Source organism: Musa acuminata, chromosome BXJ3-8, assembly GCF_036884655.1.
Source record: "Musa acuminata AAA Group cultivar baxijiao chromosome BXJ3-8, Cavendish_Baxijiao_AAA, whole genome shotgun sequence".
In the NCBI taxonomy this organism is placed as follows: Eukaryota; Viridiplantae; Streptophyta; class Magnoliopsida; order Zingiberales; family Musaceae; genus Musa; species Musa acuminata.
Genome location: NC_088356.1, coordinates 7,355,518 through 7,378,701, shown reverse-complemented (window position 1 = coordinate 7,378,701; position 23,184 = coordinate 7,355,518). Strand labels below are relative to the sequence as shown.

Here is a 23,184-nt window from a genome sequence, read left to right as displayed (position 1 = left end):
GCTGTCATGTCCCTTACATAGGTTTAATTAATGACTAATCTCCCTCGCTTATAAATAGCCCTAAGCATTTCAAACCGTTTAAATATGAATTTATATATATATATATATATATATATATATATATATATATATATATATATATATATATATATATATATATAGAGTTTACGATATAATGGTTAAATCTTTAAATATTAATAAAAGTAATTAGTTTGATTATAAATTATATATATTTTAATATAACTTTTTAATGTCATTAAAAAAATAATTTTTTTCATAATTTATTTTTTTTAATAAAAAAAAAAATTAACGATTCCAATCCTTCCCCCTTGCCGAGGCTATCCGGCCGTCTCATTACCTCCGCATCCCCGCCGGCGGCTGCGATTACAACCACCACCTTGCTGCGGCAGCCGGCGACGCTGAAACTCTCGCGTTCCGGAGGGCGCCGCGGTTCCATAATGCCGCCCAGTGCGAGCCCCCATAGGCGAACGGCACCCCCTCGCTGGTGCACATGGCCATCACCCTCCACGAGGAGTACCTGCACGGCTCGATAGCGGCGGTCCACTCGGTTCCCGGAGAACGTTTTCCGCCACATTCTACTATCGAAGCCGGGCCTGGAGTCGATGGTGAGGTCCGCTTTCCCGGGCCTCCGCTTCAAGGAGTACTACTTTGACCCCGACCGGGCCCGGATGCTTATCTCGATGTCGGTGCAGCAGGCACTGGAACAGCCGCCCAACTACGCCCGCAACTACCTGGGGGACATCCTTGAGCGGTGAGTTAACCGGGTGATCTGCCTCGACTCTGACCTGGTGGTGGTTGACGACATCGGCAACGTATGGTGGACAGGGTTGGGTTCGCGGGCAGTAGGCGCAGGCGAGTACTGCTACGCTAACTTCATCAAGTACTTCACCGATCGGTTCTGGTCTGACCATCGCCTCGCGGCCACTTTCGCTGGCCGCGGGCGTGCTACTTCAACACGGGGCTGATGGTGCTGGACCTAGTCCGGTGGCGCCGGGAACACGCGCCGGATCGAGCGGTGGATGGAGGTTCAGAAGAGCGGTGCCGGCCGTATCTATGAACTGGGATCCCTACCGCCCTTCCTGCTGGTGTTGGCCGGCCACGTTACACCTATCAAACGCCGGTGGAACCAGCACAGCCTGGGCGGGGACAACGTCAGGGGCAGCTGCCGGGACCTCCACCCAGGGCACGTGAGCCGTCTCCACTGGAGCGGCAGCGGCAAGCCATGGGTGCAGCTCGACTCGAAACGGTCGTGCCCGCACGACCACCTCTGGGATCCCTACGACCTATACGGCCGCGCTAACGCCTGACGCCGCTGCCCCCACCGGGTAAAACGACCGCCTACTACCACCTTTACGGCCGCTGCTAATGTTCTTTGATTACTATCCTAAACCTTCATCATCGTCAGTATCATCATCTACTTTCTCAGTCTCTTGTTTCGAATTTTTACGTTTGATTCTTCTTACGTATTTAATCTGCATCAGTTTAGCTTTATCGAATTAAATTGCTTCATCTCTTAACTGGCAACTGCTCTTCTTTCTTTACGTTCAATGGACCGATTCTGGTGCATGCACCTCTGTTTCTAGAACAGGAAAATTCTAGTGCATGCATCTCGTAAATGCCCCTTGTCCTTCTCGCCCGTCGCCTTCATCTGGTCGCTCCAAAGATAACCTCCATCACCTGTTCCCAACGCTACCCTCTGCCTTTGCTCCCAATGTCACAATCACCTTGGGTGCAAGTGGAGGAGGAGGTGGAGCTAGAGACGGAGGGTGTGTTAGAATATGTGGTTCTTTTATAATTGAATAAGATATATAATAGAATAACTAATTGATTTCGTTTAGATATTTTAGTAGGAAATCTCCTGAGATCTTATCTCCGTCGAGGGATTTCAGTTTCATCAAAAACCCCTTTCTCCTAAAATCCATCACTTCGGGTCCTGTGAAAGGATAAGAAGAGAGGAGAAAAGATCTACTTCTCCTTGCACTCTTTGTAGACGGTGATGGTGCCTGCAACTTTGCAACGGTGGCTGGCAGCAATCTTGGATTAAAGACGGTGCTTAGCAGATCAACCGAGATCTCTAAAGAGATGACATCAAAAGGTACGCATCATAATTAGATCTATATATTTTTTATTTCAATCCTGACATATAAGTTATTTTCATATTTTAAATATAGCATAATTATAGACTTTATGCTTACAATTGGTATCAGAGTCTGGTTTATGAAATCAAATGTATTAGATCTGTAAATTTATTTACGATGCATAAAATTACCTTCATCTTGGTATCAGAGTCCAAGAATTGCTAAGCAGTAATGGTCACCGTCGACCCCGCTGTGAATCAGTGACTACGCCGGGTAGCATACACATCATAGAACCTGTCCCATATGCAGACATCACAGAACCCGTCCCATATGCGGACATCACAGAACCCGTCTCATATGCGGACGCATCCCATATGCGGACATCACAGAACCCGTCTCATATGCGGACATCACAGAACCTGTCCCATATGCAGGCATTACTGAATCCGTCCCATATGCGGAACCCGTCCGCGACGGTCGCCCGCACATGGCCAGAACCCGTCTATGCGACGGTCGGCCACACGCAGGCAGACAACCCAAGTGGCGACCGTGCGTGAGTAGGCCATGCACAGGCGGCGGCCGTGCGTTGGCAACAGCCACGCGCGTGAGCAATAGCAGCCCCGCAGCGGCAGCGACCGCGCGCAAGCTAGAATTGCCGTTGGCAGTTGCGCACAGGCTGCCGGGCCACAGGCAGCAGCGGCAGCGCCGCTTGCGCAGGCGGCGGCGACGAAGGCAGATTAAGGTTTTTTGGGGCATAATTACGGTTTTGCCCTCGAGGCTAGGGTTTTGCAAAAATACAGTTTTACCCTTTGCAAATTTCGTAATTTAAGATTATGTTCTGTCAATATATTTATGGTTTTACCCTCGGGTTTAATTTATGCCAAAATTACAGTTCTGCCATTCGCATATTTCTGATTTATTCCATTTCAAAAAATTTATGGTTTTATCAAAAATTGAGAAATTTAATTCATATTCTCAATTATAAATTGATAAATATGATTTATTATAATTATGATTAATTTTAATCATAATTATATTTTTGATTATTTGATTGGATTTATTTTTTGATTAAAAAAACTATAAATTATGGTTTACTTTATAGTTTTCTCATATAAATTATTGATTTTACATGTGATAAATAAAATTAAAATCCAATTATTGTTTTTTGACTTTTATTTATTTATTCACATGTATATATATGAAATTGTGAAATAATGTATATCTTTCACATGATTTATATAAATTATTAATTTTACGTGTGGTAAATAAAATTAAAAATCTAATTATTATTTTTTTGGACTTTTATTTATTTATTCACATGTATATTTATGAAATTATGAAATAATATTTACCTTTCACATGAAGGCATGATTTATATGTTATCATGATTATCATATGAGTTTTCGTATTGATTAATATTCAATAATTATTATTGTTATTTATTATTGAATTGCTTAGCATTAATATTCAATAATTATTATTGTTATTTTATTATTAAATTGCTTAGCATTAATGTTCAATAATAATTATTATTATTATTTATTATTGAACTGCTTTGTATTAATATTCAATAATTATTATGGTCATTTTTAATTATTGAATTGCTTAGTAAAAATTAAAGAAATTGATGAATATTATTTGTAATTCATTTCCCTAAGTTTTATCTGACTAGTAGCTACCAAAGTAGCCTAGGATGATAGACTTTTGTGATATGAATTACAATAAAAAAGTTGTCATTTATAGGACATTTTTATTTTATATCATTGCATTAGTCTTGTAGCCACCAAAGTGACCTGGACTAATGACTTATAAAATAATATTAAAGAATTAGTTCTAAATGATATTAAGGAAATAATATTCATAATGACACATATAATTAGGAGATTTAGATAATCCCAAAGGAGAATCTAATTCAAATAATTATATGATGGGGTAGGATGATACTATTTTTGGATATCCTTGCAGTTTAGGGTTGTATACCCAAAGGTAACAACACTATTCCACAAGGATGGTATCAATCCTTCATAAATATTCTTTAGTGAACACTAGATATGTCAATATTTTACCCAAAGGTGTAATATAGATGATATCAATAGTTCATCAATTTTTGATAAACTCAAAGCATTAATATTATTCTATATTTTTGCAGTGGTACTTCCGCATATACATTCATATGCTTCAAGTGTCCCTGTACTCTCTGGATCAAATTATTCAGAATGGTTAGAGCATGTGCAATTCACACTGGGGGTATTATATCTTGATTTAGCATTACTTGTTGAAAAGCCTGCAGACTTGATTGATGAAAGTTCTGTAGAACAAGTAAATAAAATGAAGGTTTGGGAAAGATATGATAGACTTAGTTTAATGTTCATAAGAATGACAATTGCAAATAACATAAAGACTTCATTACCGACTATAACTAGCGCAAAGGAATATTTAAAGGTTATTGAAGACAGATTTAAATCTGTTGATAAGTCATTGGCTAGCACATTAATGAAAGAACTGACTACGGCTCAATATGATGGCACTCGAGGAATTCAGGATCATATCCGCAATATGGCTGACAAAGCTGCAAAACTTAAAACATTAGGTATGAATGCTGATGAATCTTTATGTTATTTGCAATTGTCATTCTTATGAATATTAAACTAAGTCTATCAGATAATCAAAAATATAATTATGATTAAAATTAATCATAATTATAATAAATCATATTTTTGATTATCTGATAGACTTAGTTTAATGTTCATAAGAATGACAATTGCAAATAACATAAAGATTCATCAACATTCATACATAATGTTTTAAGTTTTACAACTTTGTCAGCCATATTGAGGATATGATCTTGAATTCCTCGAGTGCCATCATACTGAGCCGTAGTCAGTTCTTTCATTAATGTGCCAGCCAATGACTTATCAGCAGATTTAAATCTGTCTTCAATAACCTTTAAATATTCCTTTGCGCTAGTTACAGTCGGTAATGAATTATTTATGTTATTTGCAATTGTCATTCTTATGAATATTAAACTAAGTCTATCAGATCTTTCCCAAACCTTCATTTCATTTACTTGTTCTATCAGATCTTTTCATATGGATTGAATACTCTTATCTCTGCATGACACCCCCAAATATGTAGATGTCTTAGATTGGGCTTCCTACCAGTCCATAACTCAAATGGAGTCGATGAAACTGACTTGCTAGGAACCCTGTTCAAGATGTACATAGCTGTCCTAAGAGCTTCACCCAACATCGACTCAGGTACAGAGGAATAACTCATCATGCTCCTAACCATATCCATCAGAGTACGATTTCGCCTTTCAGCAACACCGTTCTGCTATGGCACACCTGGTAATGCATATTGAGCACAAATACCCCGTTGTTCTAGGAATCTAGCAAAAGAGCTAATATTCTGACCAGATCTATCATATCTGCCATAGAATTCACCACCTCTATCAGATCTGACAATTTTAACTTTTCTATCTAATTGTCTCTTAACCTCATTTATGTATACTTCAAGAGTATCAATGGCTTGAGACTTTTCATGTATTAGATAAACATAGCCATATCTGGACAGATCATTTATAAATGTGATGAAATATTTTTCTCCATTAAAACAAGGAATATGGAGTGGTCCGCAGATATCAAATAATCTCAAGAAGTTCTTTACTTCTTGTGACATTTTTCTTTATATGTTTAGTTTACTTTCCCTTTATGCAATCTATACAAACATCAAAATCAGTGAAGTCTAAATATTCCAAAATATTATCCTTCACTAATCTTTCAATTCTTTCCTTGGAGATATGCCCCAATCGTCTATGCCACAATATAGAAGATATTTCATTATCGAAACTACATTTCAATCCAACATTTGATTGTAGGGTCATTAATGTCTTTGCAAACTCAAGATCCAAATTAATTCTGTACAAACCATCACAGAGAATTCCAGAACCAACTTTTATTGAATCATAAAATATACTGAGTTTGCCACTACCAAAAGAAAGACAATATCCTAACTCATCAATTCTAGAAAGAGAAACCAAATTTCTAGAAATTGTAGGGACATAACAGGTGTCAACAAGATCTATCAAGTGACCTGTCTCTAAGCGTAGACGATAAGTTCCCATTGATATCACTTTCGCTTTAAGACGATTTCCCATAATGATGAATATTTCATGTTCTTTTGGTTTCCGAATTGAAAGAAATCCCTGCATGTTATTTGTAACATGAGTTGAAGCACCAGAATCAATCCACCAAGTGTTAGAAGGAACTTCTGTAATGTTTGATTCGAAACATACAAAGGTCGAATTAATACCTTTTTTTTCGAACCAAGTCATGCGTTTAATACAATCTTTCTTCATGTGTCCTTTCTTGCCACAAAAGAAGCACTTTACAATAAATGCTTTCTTTTCGTTAGTCCATTTAACATTTCCAGACCTGTCAAATTTCTTTGATTGATAATGCTATTTCAGGATATTTTATTGGTTATCCAGAAAAAATCCAAGGGATACAAATTTTATTGCCCTAATCATAGTATGAGAATAGTAGAATCTGGTAATGCAAAATTTCTTGAAAATGGCGAAATCAATGGAAGTGAAAAATCTCGAAGGATTAATTTTGATATCGAGGAGATTCAGGTTAATTCTCCCATATCATCTCCTATTCGAGAGATTGTTGTTCCTCAAATCAATGAGAATATTGATGAGGGTAAACAACAAAATAACATCGAAGAACTTTCACATGATGTTGATGTCGCCGCTGATGATCTTGTAGAACAATCACAATTGGCAGATTTGAGAAGATCTCAAAGGAAAAGAAAACATGTCATTTCTGATGATTATGTGGTATATCTACAAGAATCAGATTATGATATAGAAATAAAAAGAGACCCCTTATCGTTTTCACAAGCCATAGAAAGTAACGATTCTGAAAAATGGTATGATGCAATAAAAGAAGAGTTAAAATCAATGGTCCAGAATGATGTCTGAGATCTCGTTGAATTGCCCAATGATTGTAAAAGAGTCAGTTGTAAATGGGTCTTTAAGACAAAACGCGACTCAAAGGGCAATATCGAACGATATAAAGCCAGACTTGTGGCCAAAGGGTTTTCTCAGAAGGCAGGCATCGACTATAATGAAACTTTTTCTCCAGTTTCAAGAAAGGACTCATTAAGAATCGTCATGGCATTGGTAGCTCATTATGATCTTGAGTTGCATCAGATGGACGTGAAAATAATATTTCTAAATAGGGATCTGGATGAGGAAATCTATATGGAACAACCTGAAGGATTCATTGAAAAGGGAAAAGAAAATTGGGCTTGTAAACTTAAGAAATCCATTTATGGCCTTAAACAAGCTTCCAGACAATGGTATATAAAATTTCATAATACCATTACTTCCTTCGGATTTAAGGAAAACATTGTTGATTAGTGTATATATCTGAAGGTAAATGGGAGCAAGTTTATTATATTGGTCTTATATGTGGATGATATTCTACTTGCTAGTAGTGATCTTGGTTTATTGCACGAAACCAAGATATTTCTTAACAAGAACTTTAAGATGGTTGATATGAATGAGGCAGCCTATGTTATTGGCATTGAGATATTCAGGGATAGATCTCAAGGATTATTAGGATTGTCTCAGAGAGGATATATTGATCGTATCTTGGAAAGATTTAATATGCAGCTTTGCTCAGCCAATGATGTACCAATTACTAGAGGTGAAAAATTCAATCAAAATCAGTGCCCAAGAAATGACTTAGAAAAGAATCAAATGAAGAATATTCCTTATGGGTGTGCAGTTGAAAGTCTATTATATGCTCAAACCTGTACAAGACCAGATATCAGTTTTGCAATTGCAGTGCTGGGAAGATACCCAAGCAACCCGGGAATGGAACATTGGAAAGCTGCAAAGAAGGTAATGAGATATCTACAAGGGACGAAAGATTATATGCTCACATACAGGAGATCAGATCAGCTTGATGTGATAGGATATTCAGATGCTGATTTTGCAAATTGCCTCGACAGTAGGAAGTCCACTTCAGGATTTGTATTTATGTTAGTTGGTGGGGCAATTTCTTGGAAAAGTGCAAAGCAATCGCTTATTGCATCATCAACAATGGAAGCTGAATTTGTGGTATGCTTTGAGGCCACAAATCAAGCTTTATGGCTGCAAAATTTCATCTCAGGACTTAGTGTGGTCGACTCAATTGCCAGGCCGCTGAAGATATTTTGTGATAACACTGCAGCAGTTTTTTTCTCTAAGAATGACAAGTACTCTAGTGGTTCCAAGCACATTGAGATAAAGTACTTGGTGGTTAGAGAAAGAGTCCAGAAACAGCAAGTGTCTATTGAGAACTTGAGCACCACTATGATGATTGCTGATCCATTGACAAAAGCCTTATAATGTAAAATATTCAAAGAACATGTTCTTAGAATGGGGCTTGTGAACAAGTCATAAAGGATATGGTGATGCATGTTTATGTGGATGCTATTATTGACATTCTTCTTGCTTAATTGAAGTTATCTGTTTCTGCTATCCTGTTTACATTTATGTTTATGCATATTGTGGTTGAATGTAATAACAGGATTGTCTTGACAAGACAAATTACAGGGGTCATTATGGACTATATTAGGAAAGACTAACAATGTTGTGGTACATAGAAGGGAGTATGACATTGATGAAATACAACTGCTATGACTCACATTGATAGTTGGACTTAATATAGTATTATTGTGTTTATTGGACTTATTGGCTTATTTTAAAACATGGCCATGTATAAAATGCTTTTTAAAATTCCTTGGAATCCAATTAGGTAAAATTTATTTTTTAAACAAATTTTGTTTTATTTATTTTGATTTTGAATATCTCTTGTATATCTTATCAATTAATGGGCCAAGTGGGAGAATGTTAGAATATATGGCCCTTTTATAATTGAATAAGATATATAATAGAATAACTAATTGGGTTCCGTTCAGATATTTTAGCCAATAGACTAAGTCCACTACGGAACGATTCCTCGGGAGATAACCTTGATGGGAGGAAATCTCCTGAGATCTCATCGTAGACTCTCTGCTCTCGCCTATAAAAGGACAGGATCTCTAGGGGTTGTGAGAGCGTTAGAGCATTGGCATTACGTACAGACGCACCTCTCCGTTGAGGGATTTCAGTTTCCCCAAAAACCCCTTTCTCCCAAAATCCATCACTCTCAGTGTGGGTCCTGTGAAAAGATAGGAAGAGAGGAGAAAGGATCTACTTCTCCTTGCACTCTTTGCAAACGGCGACAGTGCCTGCAACTTTGCAACGGTGGCTGACTGCCTGCAGCAATCTTGGATTAAAGACGATGCTTAGTAAATCAACCAAGATCTCTGAAGAGATGGCATCAAAAGGTACGCATCGTAATTAGATCTATACATTTTTTATTTCAATCCTGGTATATAAGTTATTTCCGTATTTTAGATATAGCATAATTATAGACTTTATGCTTACAAGGTGGTGATGGGAGCAAGGAGGCGTAGGTAAAGGCGGAGGTGGTGTTCAGAGCAAGATATGGATGTCACTTTGGGAGCGGGTGGGGACGGGCAAGTGACGCGAAGGTGGCGTGGCCTCGCGACGGGACGGAGGTGGCGAGAGGAAAATGACTAGCGAAAAGAGATGAGGGGTATTTACGAAATTATAAAATATAGGGGCGCAACCAAAAAAGGTTTTTTTTAAGAAAATCATCCCCTTTTTTTAATAATTTAATAAAATTATTTTAGTTAAATTATATTTAGTTAAATTTCCAGTAAAATCTCCACCAAATCTTTGGCTTATATTTCCACCATCATGTAGTTTTATATTGGGACCACTCTACTAGTGACTCTCAACATTAAGTGCATTGCATGCATGTATAAAGACTTTATACATAGCATTCTTCACAATTTTGCTCGCATTTACCATTACAAATAACAAAATGGATCTATATGTCCATGCATTTCTAACTAAAAGACATTACAAAATTGTTCGAGATTGATTGTCAAATTCGAAGAAGACTAATACAAGGTGAACAATTTTTTTATAATGTTCATATCTATAAGATGAATTAAAATAATAACTTATATATAGTGTTTGTATTTCGAATATAGTTACACGCAATAATTAGTAGCCAATAAACATTGCCCATCGAATTAGTAGTCACATTGTTGGATAATAGAAGGAAGAGTGCACGTGCCACTCATCCGCTTCACTTTAATAATTAGGTAATTATTTTAAAAAAAACTCTTTATTTTTTTGGATTAACATATGTTTTTTTTTAATTTAATTTTATAGCATATCTTATGTTCTAAAAAAATATATAATAAATCTCTACCCGTTTAGCCATCACCCTTTAGTCATACGTATGTATGATCGAGAGTTACTAGGAGCTCTACTTCAATAAAGAACATGATGACAAGAAGGATTATGGATTCAATGAGTGAATGTCATGGTATCGTAAAGGTGGATCTTTCGTGCGTACATCGAATTTTGCATCGGATAAAAGTCTTGGTCATCAGCACATGAGGGTTATGCACCACCGAGGAAAAATTTTGAGTGCAAGTATTAGTGAGTCTCATAGGAGGACTTGATCATACTGAGATATCATCGGAGCAATTGGAGAGCTAGACTATTCCAGAGCTCATATACGCTTAAGGGAGCCCGAAAAATCAAAGGATAAGACCGAGTAAGCAAACATTGCTACCAATGAAGCTAAGGATAACATAATCAATGCGAGCCCTACAACATGATGGCAGAGACCATATATGGAAATTACAGTTTGTCTTTCCATCGATCTAAGAGGACTACTCAAAGAACATAGATGTGTTATAGTAAGTGGTCGAAAGGGGTGAGACATCCCCTCCCCTCTTCCCCTATCGCCTCCACCTTGTCTCGTTCACTTGCTCTCACCTTTGTCGTCGTCCTCCACTTTGTTTCATCCGTGCATCGTTCCTCTCACCTCCATTATTTACTCTTATGGTGATTATTGCTAGTCATATGTGCTCTGCAAGTCAATCACGTGAGTGATAGTATATGTGATATGATACTCACTCTTTTTACTTATTATTTATTTAGTATTTTTCTCACTTTTATTGTCTATTGTATGTATTGTGATGTCCATGAATCTATGCAATGAGAATCAGATCATGATGAGATCGTGATAATAAGATCGATTTGTCTTTAAACACAAACCCTAAATAATTCTGATCATAGGTCACTCGAGAGGGACATCGATTGGAGAATACCATGCATGTGCTCATTGGAGAATGAGTTCACTGATTGATTTGCTTACGGAATGCTGGATGATTGATGATACCTTATTGTTAGACAATGATTCCATCGTCTTAGTGATGTGTCTAGTACTTAAACTTGAGATACCAAGAATGTTCTGTATAAGTACTCCACTCTTTAATACCAAAGTTATAGATATAGAAGTTTCAGATCTAACATAGTCAGTCATCGGGAGTGGCAAACAACCTAACAAGGGCTATTGAGAATCAATAGATGATCATCCATTCTTGGTATCATAAGAGGAATATCTCATATGTTCTTGCTCAGGCAAATTCCTAGTCAAGGTCATTCAGATTAAAAGAGAGGAATATCTCATATGTTCTTGCTCAGGCAAATTTCTAGCCAAGGTCATTCAGATTGAAAGAGAAAGAGTTCTCCGGGAGAATCTGATTAGAGTGAGACTCGAGTAGAAACTGTATGGGCCTGATAGCACCGACATACGATCTCTGGGATGTTAGATAGATGAGGGACTATAGATACATGGTAACCGAGGACATACATGTCCAATGGATTGGATTCCCCTATATCGTCTAGGGACTACGGCGCAGTGGCCTAGTATGTCCACAGTCGATGAGTCGAGTGAATTATAATGGAGATAATAATTCACTGAGTTAGAATGAGTTCTGACAGGTATGACTCATGGCTAGCTTGATATTGGGCTTAGAGAGTTACACACATATGGTAGGTGTTACAATGAGTAGAGATTCAGATATGAGATATTCGTTTGAACCTCTGTCTTATTGGATATCTAATAAGCCTATGAATTATTGGATCCTATGAATGGGATCCAATAAGAGCCAATGAGAGATTATTGGGTAAAGATCCACTAATCTAAGAGGCTTTGGTAGTTGGATGGAGATCAAATACCCAATAGGGTAGAATCCATTAGGGTTAAGTTGACAGGAGGACTCTATAAATAGTAGGAAACCAAAGGGCCAGACCCCTTTTGGTTGCTACCTCCTATTTTTCTCTCCTCCTCAACCAACAGCCCCTATTTAGGATATATGGAGATTTGAGCAACGATTTGAGGAATGTCTTCGCAGCCCCTACCATATAATTCACCGTTAGAGATGAGGATAATTAACCTCCTTCATCCTATCCTATAGATCTATAGGTTTTTAGGGATATATGATTTCCCTAAGTAACATATCTTTCTTATACGCGTAGTTTTCAGTTTCGTAAGTTTTTGCACACCAATCTTCGCACAACGATTAAACCTTCTTTTTTTGTAGAAAATTCTAGGATTTTATTTTCTATTCTTTCGCTGTGCATGTGATGCTGCCCTAGATTTTTCAACAATCGTTAGGTTTTAATTGCCCCTCATATCGCTCTACATCCATTGATCATTCTTCTCCTCTGGAGGTAGTCATTAACGAGGCATCTCGCCCTCGATGTCTAAAGCTCTCGATTATGGATGAGAATATTATCTCACTACCTTCATTCAACACTATCATTAGAAGTCAAAAATTGTCCTCACCTCTCATCTCGAGTGGATGAGCGACAAGAGCATGGGTGGTGAGGCATAGGCAATGACCAACGAGAGTAACAAAGGAAACATGGAGGGGAGATGATGGGTAACAAAGGATAAGGGACGGAGGCGACGACCAACGAGGTGAAAGCCAAAGATAATTTTATCTTTTAAAAAATAAATGATACTACGTGGGAATAAAGTAAAAGATTAATATATTTTAAAAAAAAATTACGCTTAATAGTTCAATTTAAAACGTCTTTTAATAAGTTGTGCTCTAACACTAACTTTATTTTGATTGTGCTAAAAATATGAAATTTCTACGAGTAACTACATTCACATGAAAGGTCGATCACTTTCACATTAAAGGCAATCAAAGGTGGAGAGCATCCAAAAATGAGATTTGCTTCATGAAGAAAAAAGAAGGATGGCAACATACTTGTATAAAATGATTTCACTGTATCATAAGACAATTATTGCGACGAAAAGTCAAGAGTACGCCAGCGACTTGGCCGCACCTTTGGCCGGTGTGGCCATCAGGCAACCCCATTTATTTGTCTCAGCCATTTATTAGTCGAAAGAAAAGGGTCGGCCACATGTCCCGGTCAGAGAACGAAATTATGCTGCATACACCGCGTCCGAGAATAGAAGAGACGATAGATGGTCTAACCACGTCCACGCACCGCATCTTTCCCCTGCACAAGCTACTCCCTCGATCCCCAGCTCGGAGATGGCGTCCTTCGTCTCCCTGTGTTTCTTCCTCCACCTGCTGGTCCTCCCTGCTGTTCGCAGCAGCAGTTACCCCGCCATCTTCGGATTCGGCAACTCTCTCACCGACACCGGAAACTTGGACTTCTTCTCCGGTGGTACGGTGGCCGCTAGCCGACTCCCGTACGGTGAGACGTACTTTGGTCATCCCAGCGGCCGCTTCTCCGACGGGAGACTCGTCATCGACTTCATCGGTATACGAAACTCGCCTTTTTTTCACATCCCTCATGCATAGGCTAACGTGTTTGCGTACTTGTCGCAGCACAAGCCCTGCGGCTGCCGCTGGTGCCGCCGTATCTTGCAGGGAACAGCAGCGAGGACTTCAAACACGGAGCGAACTTTGCGGTCGGAGGGGCCTGTGCGCTTGGCAACGCCTTCTTTGAGGCCGAGGGGCTTAACGTGACGTGGCAGGATTACTCTTTGAGCACTCAATTTAAGTGGTTCGAGCAGCTGTTACAGCGATCCACCCCTTCGCTCCACTGTAAGCTTGTCTTCTTGGGTTAGATTGGCATCTCATCTCGTACGATAACATCTGTCGTGTATTATGTGCAGCATCACAAGACACCATAAGCAAGTCGTTGTTCCTAATGGGCGAGATGGGGGTGAATGACTACAGTCACCTGTTGTACGAGAAGAAGGCTAAAGATCTCATACGAAGCTACGTCCCCACGGTTGTGCAAGCGATCGGTTCAACAGTCACCGTGAGCCAATGATCTCGCTGCCTTTTGTTTCAGATGATCTTTCGTTATCTGAGCCTTCTTCTTTGGTTGATAGAGTTTGATCCGTAAAGGGGTGGAAACATTGATGGTGGCTGGGATTATCCCACTGGGATGTAGCGCAGCATACCTCACGGTCTTCCAAACCCAAAGCGCGGAGGAGTATGATCCAAGAACAGGGTGCCTCAAGTGGGCGAATGAGCTCTCACACTACCACAGTCTCCGGTTGCTCAAGGAGCTGAATCGAATCCGAAAACAACATCCGCATTCCAAAATCTTCTATGTTGATTACTATACGGCTCTGATGCCCGTCTACCAATCTCCGGAACAATTTGGTGAGATATATCCACACTCCTATTCCTCCAAGAACGTTGTTTGGCTCATCATTCGGTAATCACATCGCACATAAGCGCAGGGATGAAGGAACCTCTGGCTGCGTGCTGCGGAGGTGAGGGGCCATACAACTTCAACGTTTCTGTAGGATGCGGTCATCCAATGTCAAACTTGTGCAGTGATCCCTCAAGCTATGTTAGCTGGGATGGATTGCACCTCACAGACGCAGCTCACGGGATCGTCGCCCGCCACATATTAAAAGAATTGTAGTTTCAGTGTATGGAAAGAACAGTACGTAACAGTTGGTAAACAATAAGTGAGCAACACATATTGTTGGCTTCACATTCGAATAAATTATGCAACACTTATAGGTTGCATAAAATCCTGTTTGTGTCGAAGACATTTTGGGGAACAGATTAGATAAGATAAGAGAAATGTGAGACTCAGTTGCCACACTTTTTGAATCGGCTCCTACATAAGACAGATTCAAGTTTAGGTTATCTGTCATAAAGGAATGGGTTTCAGGTTGGACAAACGTTAATATTCCATTGTTTTTATTTCTTTTCTTAGGCATGCAGTAAATAAAAATAATGCAGGTTTTTTTTTTTTAATGTGAAATCATATCAGATCCGTAATATGCTGTTATACTTACTCGTATTAGATTAATGTTGGAAACCTGATTCCAATAATTTTTTTAAAGATATTTGCCACCATAATTTAACTAAAAAAATCATTAAATTATTAAAAAAGAGTTCTCTTTCATGAAAAAACTCATCTTTTTGGTTTTTCCTTGAACGTGTCTATGTTTTTTTTTTTTTCAAGATAGTGCCCCTATATTTTATAATCTCGTAAATATCCCTCGTTCTTTATCGGTCGTCACTTTTGTCTCATCACCTCTCTCATCGTGAAACCATGCCACCTTTGTATCATTTATCTTTCCCCATCCTTCCATAGAACATTACCTTTCGTCTCAAGCTTCCAAGGTGATTGTGACCTTAGGAGCAAGAGACGGAGGGCAACGATAGAAGCATAGGCAAAAGGTAGTGTTAAGATCAGGTATTCGAGGTTGTCTTGGGAGCGACACCAAATGAAAACAAAGAGTAAGAAAGGAAAAGAGCCATTTAGGAGATTATATATATGACAAATGATGAAGGAGCTTATTCTCATTTTTACTATTCACAATACTTCCCTATTCATAACTTCTTAAAAATTAATAGCATAATATTTTACTATTCACAACCCTCTAATTCTATTTTTACCCCTCTAATGAAATGGTATCTTCTGTGTTATTACAAACTATATATAATCCTAAAGATATTAAATTACTATAATAAACGAAAAAAATTATTTTTCACATCTTCCTCTTCCGTATTTAATTCATCTCATTTCATTATTTATCTTGTTTTCATCATTTTACATCATTTCTAGCGATTAAGAGGAGATGATGAGAAGAAAAAGAAGAAAATAAAATAAAATTATAGGTAAAAAGTGATAATATTTGATTAAGATTAAATTATCACATATATGTTTATCTAAAAGGGTAACTTAGAAATATTCAAAATTCTTGTAGTGTTATAAATAACAAAAACTATATATATATATATATATATATATATATATATATATATATATATATATATATATATATATATATATATATATATATATATATATATATATATATATATATATATATATATGTATATATATATATATATGTATATATATATATATATATATATGTATATATATATATATATATGTATATATATATATATATGTATATATATATATATATGTATATATATATATATATATATATATGTATATATATATATATACATATATATATATATGTATATATACATATATATATATATATGTATATATACATATATATATATATGTATATATACATATATATATATATATACATATATATATATATATGTATATATACATATATATATGTATATATATATATATATGTATATATACATATATATATATATATATACACACACACATATATATATATATATATATATATATATATATATATATATATATATATATATATATATATATATATATATATATATATATATATATATATATATATATATATATATATATATATATATATATATACATAGAGAACAAGGGAAGAAGAGGAGAAGAAGAAGAAGAAGAGGAGGAGGAGGAGAAGAGAAGAAGAAGAAGGAGAAGAGAGGGAAGAGGGAGAGGAGAGGGAGGAAGCTGCAGCAGCTAAGGCTGCAGCACCTTTGTTTCCTGCAGGAGGAAACAGATGAGAGGAGGTGTGGGGCGTCGGGAAGAAGAAGAAGAAGAAGAAGAAGAAGAAGAAGCGGGAGAAAAGGAGAAAAGAAGAAGGAGAAGAGAGGGAGGTAGCTGCAACAGGGCTGCATCACCTCTATTTCCCGCAGGAGGAAACAGAGGAGAGAAGGTGTGGGGCGTCGGGGAGGAGAAGGGAAGAAGAAGAAGAAGAATAAGAAGAAGAAGAGAAGAAGAATAAGAGGGAGGAGGTGGCTGCGGCACCTCTGTTTCCTGCAAGAAGAAACAGAGGAGAGGAGGCGCTGTGTGTTGGAGAGGAGAAGGGAAAAGGAGGAGAAGAAGAAAGGGAAAGAAGAAGAGGCTGTGGCAGCTACAGCTGGAAGAGGAGAGTAAGAGAAGAAGGTAAGGAAGAAGAGAGGAAGGGGAGCTGTGGCAGCTTCATTTGAGAAAGAAAAAGAAAGGAATGAGAGTTGGAGAAAGGAATCAGTGCAGTGAAAAGGGCTGCGGCGGTGGCTGCTACGACCGTGGCTCCAGCTGCAACCATGGCTGAGGCTACAGAAGACGAAACATGGAGAGGAGATGGAGGAAAAGTAGAAGAAGGATTCAAGCTTACATCTTCTTTTGGAAAGACAAGTGTCTTAAACCTATCTCTACTGTGATATTATCTTTGCTTGCTTTGAATATAAAAAAATTGAATTGTTTTAACCTTGCATATGATATATCCCTTGTTTAGACATAATGATTTAAATCTGAAAAACTTTCGAGATTCTGACTCATCCATTTTGTTTTAGCTATAAATCTATATACTAATTTTTAATTTAGATAAAATCTATTTGATTTAAATATAAACTTATAAACCTTTCTATTAATAGCTTATTTGAAGAATTTAAAGTAAATTTACTTGCCCAAACTTCTGTTTCAATTGACCTTATAGATTTTACGAAAGTAACTCTAACCTTTTAATACTAAAATACTTATAAGTCCCTATTGGAAACTCTGATAACAACAAAACTTACTTTGTTGAAAACTAAACTCATTAATCTTTCTTTTGATACATGGATTGAAAGATTTATAATCCAAATTCCTGTCTAATTTTTTATTGAAGCCAACCTTGTGAATTTTACAAAATAGAGATTTTGATCTTTGGTTACCGAATTATTTGTAATTCTCTATTGGAAACTTTAATTTATATGAAACTTATTTTATCTGAAAGTAGATTAAAATATCTTTCTAATAATACATTTCTGAGTAATTTGGAGCATAATTGGTTATCCAAATAATTTATGCATTGTGCCTCTTAAATTCTATCAAAAATCGAGCTTTGGTCGATTTTGCCTATTCATACATCATTTCTTTTGAAAATTGATTTTATCTAGCATTCTTTCTTTAATTGAGTTTTATATTACTGATTTGAATTCTGGTATGCTCTTGTCCTTAAATTATTTGGATTCTTGAAACCTATTATGTAAAGTTTATATTGTATCGTATTATTTCGTATTGGCACATGTATGTTCTATTATTCCGCATGTGCTTCCGATATGTGTCAAAATCCTTGTATGCTCATCTTTATTTTCTTTTAAATTTGAATGCATTTATGAAAGATTATATTTGTATTGTATTGACTCATAAAGGCACATGTACATTTTATTGTTCTGCATGAGCTTCCGATATATGTCAATTTATTGTTCATAATGCCCTTTTGTACTCTGGTGTTTGTGGGAGTATCTGGACTTTTACTAGAAATGATAAAGGGATTATGCTTAGAGCCTACGATGCTCTATTGACCCCCTCTGACTTCACCAAAACGTGAGTGTCTAGAGCTCCCTATCGTGGGAGACTTCTTTCTGATGATCATCCAGAAATGGATGAACCATATTTTGTCTGTGAACCCACTGTACATTCTATGTATTTGATATAATATCTACAGCTTTGGTTATGTGTTTCTATATGTGCTTTGGATAGAATGATATGAATGCAACGTCAAATATGACATTTAAACTTCTATTTCGTATTTATTCTTTGATATGCTCCAAAATGCTTCATATGTCGTTGATATATTCTGAAATATTTCACATGCTATTGATATGTTCCAAAATGCTTCTTATGCCTCTGAAATGTTCATATGCCATTGATACACTTTGAAATAATTTATATACCATTAATATATTCTAAAAATTTTTATTTGTAAATTGATATGCTCCGAAATATTTCATACGCCATTTATAAGCTCCAAAATGTTTCATTCATTATTAATATACTCCGAAATATTTTATATCGAAATATTTCATTTGCCATTGATATGCTCTGAAATATTCCATATGCCATTGATATACTCTAAAACATTTCATACGCTATTGCTATGCTTCAATTACTCTCTATTCAATTTGTTATAAACTAAATATGTTTTGAATAAAATGACATTTGCGATTATGTATCTAATGAGATGGTACCCTTGAATCTCTTGTATTCTGCCTTGCATTGTGATACCTTATTTGTTTGAAGCTATCTCTTTTTGTTCTAAATATGTTTTGTCACTTGCTGAGCTTTGTAGCTCACTCCGTTGTTATATGAATCTTTCAGGTTAACTTATCACTCACTGAGATGTTTGAATTGAACTAAGGCAGTAGAGAACTATTCAGATTTTGGACAAGTCTTATTGGTTATTATGTGGTTGTTATATAAGTATATTTTGTATATAATGAATTATTATCGACATATTTGAAATTGATATATCGTGTAAACATGTTAAAAGACCTCTCTCGTTTGGAATTTCAGAATGTTTAGTTTACGATGACATAAACTTATAGTAAATGGTTAGAGTTCTGATTATATAAATTATTTAGCTTATGGATTTATAAATATTGTTAATATTTTGTTAAGTTGGCTTGGGTTTCCAATGTGAATTATCGAATGATGTGATATGTACTTATAAACTGCACAGGTTTTATGGATATGAATTTGATTGAATGTTTCTCAATGTCCTCAAATGTTAGTTTGGATCCTCGATTGGTTTATGAAATTTTTTTAATATTATCGATTCGAGGGGTCGTGACACTTGCTCTCACCCTTGTCGTTGTCATCCACTCTGTTTCATCCCTGCATCTTTGCTCTCATCTCTATTATCTACTCCCATGGTGATTGTTAAGTTCTAATTATCCCTTGTGTCACTCTACATCCATCGATCTTTCTTCTCCTCTGGAGGTGGTCATTAACGAGGCATCTCGCTCTCCATCATGGAGGAGAGTACTGTCTCGACACCTTCATTTGACACTATCATTAGAAGTCAAAAGTTATCCTCATCTCTCATTTCGAGTAGATGAGCGACAAGGGCTTGGGTCGCAAGGCACAGGTGATGACCAACGAGAGCAACAAAAGAAACAGGGAGGGGAGATGATGGGTAACAGGTGATATAATAAGGGACGGAGGCAACGACCAACAAGGTAAAAGCCAAAGATAATTTTATCTTTAAAAAAATAAATGATACTATATGAGAATAAAGTAAAAGATTAATATATTTTTTAAACTTTACCTTTAATAGTTCAATTTAAAATATCTTTTAATAAGTTGTGCTCTAACACAAACTTTATTTTGATATATTTAGTGAACAAATGGCATATTGATTGTGCTAAAAATATGAAGTTTCTACGAGTAACTACATTCACATGAAAGGTCGATCACTTTCAAATTAAAGGCAATCATGTGAAACGTCGATCACTTTCAAATTAAAGGCAATCAAAGGTGGTTTAGAGCATCTAAGAATGTTGAGAATCAACAGCCTGTATTACCAAACGATTATTTCTAGTAAGCGATGAGTTGATCGGTTGACCAATCGTGGCGTGTTTTAATAAAGACAAATCCATTTCTTCCACAAATCAACCACATCTATCATTTTTTATCATGATGATCATAAAAATGTTGAGCTTCTGCCTCACTAAACAATTAGCCTCGATTATAAAGGTGAATTAAAAAGACAATTATTGCTACGAAAAGTCAGAGCACGCCAGCGACTTGGCCTCACCTTTGGCCGGTGTGGCATCGGGAAACCCCATTTCTCTCATAGCCATTTATTAGTCGAAAGAAAAGGGTCGGCCACATGTCCCTGTCAGAGCACGAAATTATGCTGCATACACCGCGTCCGAGAATGGAAGAGACGAGAGATGGTCTTAACCACGTCCACGCACCGCATCTTTCCCCTGCACAAGCTACTCCCTCGATCCACAGCTCGGAGATGGCGTCCTTCGTCTCCCTTTGTTTCTTCCTCCACCTGCTGGTCCTCCCTGCTGCTCGCAGCAGCAGTTACCCCGCCATCTTCGGATTCGGCAACTCTCTCACCGACACCGGAAACTTGGTCTTCTTCTCCGGTGGTACGGAAGCGGCTAGCGGACTCCCGTACGGTGAGACGTACTTTGGTCATCCCAGCGGCCGCTTCTCCGACGGGAGACTGGTCATCGACTTCATCGGTATACGAAACTCGCCTTTTTTTCACATCCCTCATGCATAGGCTAACGTGTTTGCGTACTTGTCGCAGCACAAGCCCTGCGGCTGCCGCTGGTGCCGCCGTATCTTGCAGGGAACAGCATCGAGGACTTCAAACACGGAGCGAACTTTGCGGTCGGAGGGGCCTGTGCGCTTGGCAACGCCTTCTTTGAGGCCGAGGGGCTTAACGTGACGTGGCAGGATTACTCTTTGAGCACTCAATTTAAGTGGTTCGAGCAGCTGTTACAGCGATCCACCTCTTCGCTCCACTGTAAGCTTGTCTTCTTGGGTTAGATTGACATCTCATCTCGTACGATAACATCTGTCATGTATTATGTGCAGCATCACAAGACACCATAAACAAGTCGTTGTTCCTAATGGGCGAGATGGGGGTGAATGACTACAATCACCTGTTGCACGAGAAGGCGGTTAAAGATCGCATACGAAGCTACGTCCCCACGGTTGTGCAAGCGATCGGTTCAACAGTCAACGTGAGCTAATGATCTCCCTGCCTTTTGTTTCAGATGATCTTTCGTTATCTGAGCCTTCTTCTTTGGTTGATAGAGTTTGATCCGTAAAGGGGTGGAAACAGTGATCGTGGCTGGGATTATCCCACTGGGATGTAGCGCAGTATACCTCACGGTCTTCCAAACCCAAAGCGCGGCGGAGTATGATCCAAGAACAGGGTGCCTCAAGTGGGCGAATGAGCTCTCACACTACCACAGTCTCCGGTTGCTCAAGGAGCTGAATCGAATCCGAAAACAACATCCGCATTCCAAAATCTTCTATGTTGATTACTATTCGGCTCTGATGCCCGTCTACCAATCTCCGGAACAATTTGGTGAGATATATCCACAGTCCTATTCCTCCAAGAACGTTGTTTGGCTCATCATTCGGTAATCACATCGCATATAAGCGCAGGGATGAAGGAACCTCTGGCTGCGTGCTGCGGAGGTGAGGGGCCATACAACTTCAACGTTTCTGTAGGATGCGGTCATCCAATGTCAAACTTGTGCAGTGATCCCTCAAGCTATGTTAGCTGGGATGGATTGCACCTCACAGACGCAGCTCACGGGATCGTCGCCCGCCACATATTAAAAGAATTGCAGTTTCAGTGTATGGAAAGAACAGCACGTGCCAGTGAGTAAACAATAAGTGAGCAACACATGTTGTTGGCTTCACATTCGAATAAATTATGCAACACTTATAGGTTGCATAAAATCCTGTTTGTGTCGAAGACATTTGGGGAACAGATTAGATAAGATAAGAGAAATGTGAGACTCAGTTGCGACACTTTTTGAATCGGCTCCTACTTAAGACAGACTCAGTTGCCACACGTTAATATTTTATTGTTTTTATTTCTTTTCTTAGGCATGCAGTAAATAAAAATAATGCAATTTTTTTTTATTTTTTAGATTAAGGTTGGAAACTTGATTCCAATATTTTTTTTAAAAGACATTTGACACTATAATTTAACTAAAATAAATTTATTAAATTATTAAAAAAGATTATTTTCATAAAAAAACTTATGTTTTTGGTTTTTTTCCCACAAGGTGTCTATGTTTTTTTTTTTCAAGATAGTGCCCCTATATTTTATAATATTGTAAATATCCCTCGTCCTTTATCGTCCGTCACTTTTGTTTTGCCACCTCCCTTGTCGCGAAGCCATGTCACCTTCGTGTCATTTACCCTTCCCCACCCTTTCTTGGAACACCATATTTTGTTTCTAGCTTC

The 23,184-nt window shown here is 37.5% G+C and overlaps 2 protein-coding genes and 1 pseudogene across 2 annotated transcripts; all 3 read left to right on the top strand.

Annotated features, from left to right (window-relative positions):
- The first annotated feature begins 319 nt into the window (after positions 1-319).
- LOC135645725 (probable galacturonosyltransferase-like 7) lies at positions 320-1,446 on the top strand (annotated as a pseudogene).
- Positions 1,447-13,487: 12,041 nt separating this feature from the next.
- On the top strand, positions 13,488-15,137 carry LOC103993351 (GDSL esterase/lipase At1g28570). Its single transcript, XM_009413378.3, has 5 exons — positions 13,488-13,827; positions 13,896-14,114; positions 14,186-14,334; positions 14,408-14,684; positions 14,765-15,137. The coding sequence occupies exons 1-5, from the start codon at positions 13,596-13,598 to the stop codon at positions 14,950-14,952; spliced, it is 1,065 nt and encodes a 354-aa protein (XP_009411653.2). The 5' UTR covers positions 13,488-13,595; the 3' UTR covers positions 14,953-15,137.
- A 5,956-nt stretch (positions 15,138-21,093) lies between these two features.
- Positions 21,094-22,752, top strand: LOC135582827 (GDSL esterase/lipase At1g28570-like). The gene is made up of 5 exons (XM_065165633.1): positions 21,094-21,434; positions 21,503-21,721; positions 21,793-21,941; positions 22,015-22,291; positions 22,372-22,752. The coding sequence occupies exons 1-5, from the start codon at positions 21,116-21,118 to the stop codon at positions 22,596-22,598; spliced, it is 1,191 nt and encodes a 396-aa protein (XP_065021705.1). The 5' UTR covers positions 21,094-21,115; the 3' UTR covers positions 22,599-22,752.
- The last annotated feature ends 432 nt before the right edge of the window (positions 22,753-23,184 follow it).